Source organism: Berghia stephanieae, chromosome 2 (assembly GCF_034508935.2).
Source record: "Berghia stephanieae isolate SIO BIC M18660-M18661 chromosome 2, UCSD_Bste_1.3, whole genome shotgun sequence".
NCBI classification, from domain to species: domain Eukaryota; kingdom Metazoa; phylum Mollusca; class Gastropoda; order Nudibranchia; family Aeolidiidae; genus Berghia; species Berghia stephanieae.
Window position 1 is genome coordinate 10,700,795 of NC_088361.1, and position 10,000 is coordinate 10,710,794.

A 10,000-nucleotide genomic window follows, 5' to 3' on the forward strand; every position below is an offset into this window, starting at 1 on the left:
GAGTCTTGCTCGGCGCATAGTTGAGTATCCTTGAAAAAGGCTCTTTACTCAGGTGTAAAATGAGTACCTGGCCGTTAACAGCGTTGTCTTTGTCGACAAAAAAAAAATTAATATCGCCTAACACGCGTCATGGCTCGTTCTATATGTTAAGTGTTGCTGTTGGTCAGGGACCCCTCCCTTGTATATCGCTTTGCTCACGTTTAGTGGATATTGCGCTATATAAAAGCTCAACAACCAGCTCAAATGCTTCTTCCCTATTAGAGAGCTAATACGCCAATCGTTGAGATGTCCATGTTTGATCCAATGCCTGTCTACAAACGACGACATCGATCATAATATGAGTTCAGTAGCCTAAAAAAAAAATTCAACTTTGAGCTTTTGTCTGACGCAATGTCCACTAAACGTGTTCAAAGCTCTTTACAGGGGCTCCTAGCCCACAGCAACAATTAACATGTAGGACGAGACATGATGTCTGATAGGCGATATTACAAAAAAACTTATTTCGGACAGATACAGCGCTGTTAACCGCCAGTTACTCATAATTTTACGATGAAATTATGTGGGTAAAGAGCCTCGCCAAGGCTTAACACGCTGCTCGGGACTCGAACACAGGACCTTCCAATCTGAAGGCAAGTCCTATGCAGAGGACTAGATATATTTCTTGCGTAACTCATATTCTGAAGTCAGAGTGATGGTATCTTAGTATGTATTTGGTCTAACTTTACAGGTCGTCAATAAAGTCAATAAAGGAAATCCATCCTCGCTCTTATTAAAAAAAAACATAGAAACTGCGTAATATCCACTAATCGTGCTTAAAGCGATTTACAAGGGGTCCTTGACCAACAGCAACACGTAACATTTAGAACGGGACAAAGACAACGTTGTTAACGGCCAGGTACTTGTTTTACACCTGAGTACGGTGAGAGAATGTGAGTAAAGAGCCTTCTCCAAGGACTCAACTATGCGCCGAACGCGAGGCTCGAGCCCACGACCTTCCGATCCGAAAGCGAGTGTCAAACTACTAGACCACATAGCCGCACATACGTCCACCAATCCTAACAAACTGCCTATATATAGAACGAAGATGACGTCACTCTGGTCTTTGCTATTTTTTTTTTTTTTGCCATCCGCGTTTATGAGTAATTATCACTAAACTGTATTAACCAGACTATAAAAGATCATGGTGACACATAGTTTTGTGAGTTGGTCCGGATGACAATGTTGTCAGCTTCTTAGTCAAGTGTATACTTATTATCTATGGATCCTGCTACTGAAAGTCAAACCACATGTATGTAACCTATTCATTGTTAGTACTCGACTGACTGGTCACGCACATAATCCTAAGGATTTTGGAACCAAAAGCGTGGAGGGTATGATGTCACGACTTTTCTTCCCTATTGCTCCAATAAACTATTTTGAGCGTATGATGATTATATTTTCTTTAAATACAACAATATATATATTATATTAGATAATGTTGAAGCTAGTACAGATCCTTGAGGTAGTCCATTTTTTTTAGATCGCCATCTACTTTTCTTTCCATCCATTTCTACAAAGAATCGTCTGTTAGCGAGGAGGGACTCGATCATTTTCACAACTCTGTTGTTTTTGGTGACTTTAGCAAGCTTGAGTAGGAGATTCCTGTAGTTTATTGTGTTGTACGCCGCAGTTAGATCTACAAACACTGCCCCAGTAACCTGTTTCTGTTCGAACCCATCTTCTATGTATTGGGTAAGGTTAAGAAGCTGGTCGCAACAGGATCTTCCTGGTCGGAATCCTGCTTGGTCAGGTGATAATTTATCTTCCACATCCGGGTGATGCGAGCCAGTATCATGCGTTCATACACCTTGTATAGAATACATAGGAGGGATATGGGACGGTAGCTCTTTCTGTTATTTGGATCCTTTCCTGATTTCAACAGGGCAACCACTCTTGCTTGTCTCCATAATTTTGGGATGGTGCAGGATTCTGCGCATTTATTGAAGAGAGCCAGTATCCACAGTGTAGTTTCTGTCCCAAAATGTTGGATTAATTCTGTGGCTATGTCATCAAGCCCAGCTGCTTTTCCTGCTTTTAGTTGTTTAATCGCAAACTCAAGCTCTCCAATCGCGAATGGATCCATCTGGTCTTCACTATCTCTTGCGATGGTGTTCGCCTCTTGTTTTATTGCTTTTTTACATCCACGTTTTTTCTAGGTCGGTTTTCCATTTTGCACGAGCTGGCTTGCCACTTCAATTGGTGTTGCTGCGGCAACTCTTGTGTGTGGCATTTTTTTCAGAGTTAAGTTTTTTCACGGTTGCCCATGCCTTCTTGCTGTTGTGGGTCATGTCTGTGTTGCAAATCATATTCTTCCATCTCTCTGATTTTTCCGCTGCGATTGCTGACATGAGGGCTTCTCCTAATGTCATCGTGAAAGGGGTCTTCATTATAGGCAGCTATGTACTTTTCGTACAAGTCTTTGCTTTCCATTGTCAGGCAGGGTATATATTCCTTCCTACACCCACGTGGTATGGGTTTCTTTGCCACTGACCATACAATATTTTGAATTCGTCGTAGTTCTTTGGTTCGACTTTGGAGATCATGGAGTCGAGTTCCCCCAATTTGCCTTCCTGAAATTAAATCTTCGTTTCAGCTTTGTCTTGATTGGCTTGATCACAGGTCTTGTGGTAACAATAATTGGTCTGTGTTGAGACCTGGGGATTGGGTCACCGACTGATTTTTCAAAGGTTTTGGAAGTGTTTCGATGATATGAATATTAAGTCAGGGTTGTACCCTCTCTTCCATCTTGCACTGGCGAAGGATGGTATGTCTTTGGCATTGTGTAATAGTGACAAATTATGTTTGAGGGCCCAGTTCTCAACTGCATCTCTATCGCTGTTTGTTTGGCTATAGCCCCATCTGGTGTTGTGGCTGTTGAAATTACCTATCACAATAACGGGTTTCTGGTTTGAGAAGTCAAAGAGTGGCCATACAAATGGTGTTGGTGGTGGCTTGTAGACAGAGATGATATCAAAATGTCTGCTTTCGACTTTCAAAATTTCCACCCCATTTTCTGATAGGTCTATACTGTTCATAATTATGATTTGTCCCGTGCGTATATGGCACTTCCATGGACAGGGTTCCCGTGTTGTATGGCAAGACTCATGCCTGGTATAGTTGGTGTCTGGTCCTTGTGTGTCTCTTGGAGACATAGTATATCGGCGTTGAGGTTAGCCAAAATTTCAATCTTTGAAGATGAGATTCCTTCTGCATTAAAGCTCATAATCTTGAATCCTTCCATGGTCGAGGCCGAGAGGCTATCCTTTTACCGCCTCACCACAGTATTGCGCGTGTTGTAGCAATCAGTTCTCCTTCACAGGATTAACAGAGGCACGACGTGAACGTTTGCTACTTGGCACTTTGTTACTCCTTGGCCGAGTATGGCTCACCAGTCTGGGCTAGGTCAAGCCACGCCAATAAGATAGACCCTGAACTAAACAATGCTTGTCGCATTATTACTGGGACACTGAGACCTACCCCCACACCAGCCATCTATAGACTAGCGGGGATAGCACCACCACACATCCGCAGACACGCACAGACTAAAGTCCAGAAATACAAACAAGAAAGTGACACCAGACATCCTCTCTATGACCATAACATCGTGCCAAGGAGACTGAAATCTAGGAAAAGCTTCCTGACAACTGAAGGCATCCACCCAGACCATGCAGCCATATACAGAGTGCATTCATGGAAAGAATGGGACTGCTGCCCAAATGATGCCATTCAGGAACCCAAAGAAGAACTGCCAAGCGGAGTAAATCTCCCCAGGAAAGATTGGTTGACAGTGAACCGGGCAAGGTCTAAAGTGGGGAATACCAAAACAACCTACAAAAAATGGGGACTTTCTTCAGACTGCCGATGTCAATGTGGACACACGGCTCAAAACATGGACCACATCCTTCAAGAGTGCGAACTTGGACCACATATCAGTGATATGGACTTGAGAGGCTGCACCCCTGAAGCCATCCAATGGATCCACCACTGGCGCGACACGATATGATAATGATGATCTATATTATATACTAAATTATGTCAAGTAAACATAGGATAATAATACTAATAAATTTATTAAGGCTCAATAATAATTTACATTACTAATAAGGAACAAATAACAAAATAACCAGCTGAAATTTCATTTAAAGTGTGAAAATAATCTCTCGGAGGACTGGATGCAAACATTGTACAATTATTCTTCAGGATTCCGTGTGATGTTACCTTATTTTAAAATCTGAATAAATGGTGGTCATTAAAAACGATAATCCATCCTCGCTCTTTTACGATTAGTAATCATAAGAATCTGCCTATAGGATTAGCGGAAGAGTAGCGTCCCTTGATTGGACGTCACCGGCGGAGACGTTATTTGTAAACAAACTAACTACAAGCCAAGCGCTCCAAATACAAAATTTATTATTCATATTTCAGTACAAAAATGCATGATGTTGATTATGATATCCAATCAAGGAACGCTACTCTTCCGCTAATCTCATTTCCTATACACCCTGATACTAAAAAAGTTATGTCACCTTATGATTCAGCGTGTAACCTTTTTCATTGACAGTCCTTCAAAGGACATGTCATGTATACACTTCCAAAGAGTTTTGAAGAGGAAGAGAAGAAATTGTGACATCACAAAGTCTCTGCTCTATTGGATATAACTAAAACAAATTGAGCTTTTATATAGCGCAACATCCACTAAACGTGCTCAAAGCGCTTTACACGGGGCCCCTGAACAACACCAACACATAAAATGTAGGACGGGACATGACGCCTGTTAGGCAACATTATAATTTTTTTCGGACAGAGACAACGCTGCTAACGGCCAGGTACTCATTTAACACCTGAGTAGGGTGAGAGAAGGACTCAACTGTGCGCCGAGCGAGGCTCGAACCCAGGACCTTCCAATCCGAAAGCGAGTGTCATACCACAAGACCACACAACCGCACTAAGTAAGGTTATTTACCAAATTCATAGACCACACATAAGAGTACCCTATTAATAACAATCTTGAAGGTATTAATTGAAGCAGAATTTTTGGTTCCAAATTTAGGTTGGTTCCAAGGAACTATTTTGTCCTGAAATTAAAATCTGACTTGCGATGTATTTCTGATTGTATTGGTTTTATTACCTTCGCTGACAAGATGATCATTAGGTGTCCACTTTGAAGTCGTTGTCGTATTCTGTTCTGTTAGGGAATTCAAGAAAATCTGATCTTTAATCAATAAGAAAATAAATTGTTACATGTTGCTTAATAATTTTGCTAATGGTACATCCCCAACATTTGCCCATAAAATTACGTTAATTATCGTATATTCTATTAAACTATGATAATAAGTGAGAATAAACGATTACAGATTTACGAGGCCTATAATGTCGATATTGACATATTATATAATAATTATGGAACATGGGGTCTCACGTAAAAGAACTTAGAAATTCTTTGATTCATACCGTCGTCGCTTAATCAGAATGTATTGGCCAGAGAAAAGACAAATAGTGATCTCTATGAAAGAACCAGATTCCAACGCCTACGTACAGTAATAAAAGAATAGCGTTTTGGTGACATCTTACGTCGAGATGATAGATTTCCCAGCCCAATGACAGAATATTTCCTACATGGCAACAAATAGGTATGGAGACCACCAACATCAGTAGTAACTAGCCTGAACCAGGGTCTCTCTATATATATCAGAAATTTATGAATTTAGTGAGGCCGAATTAATCCCTGAAAAACTAAGAAAACTGCAGTTCCCTCGAAACTTAAGTCACAACAAGATCTAGGCAGTCTCAAAAATCTGGCCCAGGACCGTGACCAAAGGAAACAATTCACAACACGGATGGAGAGAGCAGCTATACTCCTCGAATTTTAAAACTCTGTGGCTGAATAACACTATCATCAGCAAGCATCATTCAGACTGCGAGGCTTACTGTTTACTTACTTATGTTAGCAATGACTAGGTATCCTGCACAAATCTTTGGGCCTCTTTTTCGCTCACGAAGTGCCCAAATTCGCGACAAAATATGGTTTCATATATGCTATTTAAAAAAAATTAATTACGACGCTGTTTATCGATGAACATGACTGAAAGTTGGCACACAGTTAGAAAAAAGGTCATTTTAGATTATGTCAAGCGACAAAACTCGTGCAATTACCAGAAGACCGTTAAATATAGATTTTTACTCTTTGGAGTAAAATATTTCTAAAACTACCGGGCGTGTAGGTTTTGTCGCTGACAAGGTAATACATGAACATTTCTTCTTTTTGGTTGTAAAATTTCATATGAATATGACGAGGACTTTTCCCGTATTTTACAAAACACCATCCTAATTTACTCTTCATTCGTAAAAGACAAAGCCATTTTTCCCCCCTACAGCCCGAATCACAAGTTCAAAACGATTTGGCACCAAAGAGCGGCTGAGCGGGTCGTGGCAAAGCGCTTTCTGATTGGTTGACCTCGTTTTAAAGTTCATGACTAGTCAAAATGTCTGCGCAGTCTCACTGGCAGAGGGGTGTTTATCGTCTGCCATTGCGTTTGGGTTCAATAAACAGCTGACAATTTGACTGTTTAATTTACAAGAATTTAAGAAATTATAATGTTAAATGTTTTCGATTGCAATATGATCTACAATCTCAGCATGGGTCTAATTATTGTGTTCCAAGTCACGTTCCATCAGTAACCTTTGTCCCCTTGTCCAATTTCTCTTTTCCTTCTTTATTTCTTTCGTTTATGTAAGCAATCCCCCCCCCCCCCCCCCCCCCCTCTCTCTCTCTCTCTCTCTCTCTCTCTCTCTCTCTCTCTCTCTCTCTCTGTGTGTGTGTGTGTGTGTGTGTTATATACTCATTTATTAATATATTTATGTGTGTGTGTTATAGTAATCTCTCTCTCTCTCACTCTCTCTCTCTCTCACACACTCTCTCTCTCTCTCTCTCTCTCTCTCTCTCTCTCTCTCTCTCTCTGTGTGTGTGTGTGTTATATACCATCCGGCTCTAAAATTATGTAAGTTAGAACTCTAATGTTTTCATCATATTCTCTGTCAAATTTGCCATAAAATTGCCAAGTTTCAATCTTTTAATCCACTTATTACGCAAGATACAACCAAAGGTCGAAAAAAATGCCGAAAAAGCGTCCCATATTTTCACGTTTTTTTCCTCTTTGCGGGCCATCCAAATAAATGACACCTTTGAAACTGCATAACTTGTTTATTTATGAATGGATTTTCAAAATTCAAAAACATTTTTACTCAGTGGAGATAGGGCTTTGAATTTAGACAAGAAATAAAACATTTTTCATAGTCATTGCTATATTAAATGTGGTATTGTGTCTTGTGGTAAAACACTCGCTTTCGGATCGGTACGGCATTTTATTTTCTAATCTAAATATATTATGTTTGTCGTCAATAAAGATCATCAATCCTCTATCTTTTACGCCCCGTAATCCTAAAGATCTGCCTATACATCCTGCTACCAAAACAGTCATGCCACCTTATGATTCAAGATATAACCTATTCATTATTAGTCCTTCGAAAAAAAAATGGCTACAGTACACTTCCAATGAGTTTGGAACCAGAAGAGTAGAAAATGTGACGTTACGACATCTCTGTCCTATTGGACGTCCTTAGATATTTGCGGCTATGTGATGATGGGGTGTAACATTCGCTTTTGGATCGGAAGGTCCTGGGTTCGAGCCTCGCTCGACGCATAGTTGAAAATGCTTTTTACTCACATTCGCTCACCGTACTCAGGTGTAAAATGAGTACCTCGCCGTTAACAGCGTTGTCTCTATCCGAGAAAAAAAAATTAAAACCATCGTCATGTCCCGTCCTAGATGTTAAGTGTTGCTGTTTGCCAGAGTAAAGCGCTTTGAGCACGTTTATTGGGTATTACGCCATATAAAAGCTCACTTAAATTTTCTATTTTTAATTTTTAAAAATTTTAGATATAAATGTTCTGTTTTGTCAGTTTCTGAGAAGTTGCCTGCCGAGACTAATTGGCAAAACGACTTGACATTTGTGATAACGGATCTAATACATATCATTAGCCTCTATCCATTTGAAAATTTACAAGCTACGATAACAGAGGCAATCGTTTATCGATTGTGTTTCATTACAGTCATATGATCAGTCCATTCGAGAGGATAATATTACACTAAGTACTTATCTTCCGTACTCTAGAAAAACCACCTATCTAAAAATTTTGGCCAGAAAACTCGTCCCTCAAATAAAAGATGGCTTGAAATGACACTCTTATTTATCCAGGAAGAGATGGATGCGGATACGATACCGTGTGTTGTGAAAGGAAATGGGGATAATTGTACTATAGTAATGACATGGACAGTGAGTCCCGATAGCTCAGTTAGTAGAGCACTCGCTTCCCACGCAAAGGGACCCGAGATCGATCCCGGGTGCGATCGAAATTTTTTTCTGCCCCCCCCCCCCCCACCCCGCCCACCCAACAGTGAATGGGTAGTTGAGTTTGTTAGATTTGGCGGAAAGTACTTTGCAATAGACTAGCGACTATCCAAAGGATAGCAAGCAATTGCAATTGCTATTGTCCGTTTCACGCTATTGAAATCGGGATACACTCCGGTTCCAGAGGCCGAATGGCTCTGAAGGACGAGACTTAGAGGAAGAATGAAATGGACACCAAGAGGAAAAAGGAGAATGGACCAAAAACAACATTGGCGCAGAATGGTGGAGAGGGGAAGAAATGATGTTGAGCATTGAGCTTTGAGCTTTTTTTATATAGCGCAATATCCACTCATCGTGCTCAAAGCGTTTTACATAGGGTCACTGACCAACAGCAAACACGTAACATAAAGAACGAGACATGACGACTGTTCGGTGATAAAAAAATGTTTCCTACAGAGACAACGCTGTTAACGGCCAGGTACCCACTTTACACCTGAGTATGGTTAGAAAATGTGAGTAAATAGTCTTTTCCAAGGACTCAACTATACCGAGCGAAGCTCGAACCTAGGACCTTCCGACCCGAAAGCGAGTGTTATACCACTAGACCACATAGCCGCACGAGGTATGGTAAAATGATACTCATCCGGCGAGCACTTTTTAACCTTCTATTAGATTGTTAATCTACATATATTAGTTTTTATTGTGATCGTATAGTTTCATACTTAGTTGTGTTGGAATTTTAAAAAATCACTCAACAAAAACAGATTCTGGACATCTTGTATGTTTATTTACGTTCTTAAATATTTAATCAAACATTCTACATTTTAATATTTTATGGCCATCATCCTAACCTTAACCCAATGAACCTCATCTTCTTTATCTTAGTTCTTTAGTCTTTAAATTAGATGTCATAGTTCCTTAGTTCTTATTGTTATTTAGCTCGGCAATTGTTAAGTTACCTTAAATTAGGATTGTCCCTCAATGCCATGGCTAGATCGCAGAGTCAACACAACTGACTGGTCGTCCGTTGTTCCTCTTCCCCTGTCTATGTAATGTCTTCTCTAATTTACCCCTTCTTTTTTAACAACCAGCAGTAATTAAAAGTAACTTAGCATGTCCTTAACAAGCCAAGCGATAATCCTAAATAGCAATAAATAGTACTCTGTATTAATCTTAACAAACACCCCGGTCGTTTCATCCAACAAGTGATCTCAGGTTTAGCTAGCACATCCCAAGAATAGTTCCTGATAGTAATCCTCTATAGCCTTCAGCAATTTCATATAGTCGTAACCCATCTAGTCATTAATTATATATTAATTACATCAAGGTAAAGGATAAGATGAAAGTCCAACCTTCTTATACTTCCTTGCTTCAGAGCCATGAAGGCCATGGAGCCGATGGAGTTTATCCCGGTTTCTATAGCGTGAAACGGACAATAGCAATTGTTTGCTTTGGATAAGACGCTAGCCTATCGCAAATACTTTCCACCAGATGTAACAGACCCAGCTACCCAATCACAGCTGGGTGGACAGGGGTGGGGGTGGGGGGTCAG

The 10,000-nt window shown here is 40.2% G+C and overlaps 1 protein-coding gene across 1 annotated transcript in view; it reads right to left on the bottom strand.

Annotated features, from left to right (window-relative positions):
• LOC144966710 (neuropilin-1-like) overlaps nucleotides 1-10,000 on the bottom strand; it is a 26,212-nt gene that overhangs the window by 11,442 nt on the left and 4,770 nt on the right. Inside the window, exon 3 of the mRNA XM_078903481.1 lies at nucleotides 5,168-5,224. Coding sequence (XP_078759607.1) covers nucleotides 5,168-5,224 — 57 coding nt within the window. The remainder of the gene's footprint in view (nucleotides 1-5,167; nucleotides 5,225-10,000) is intronic.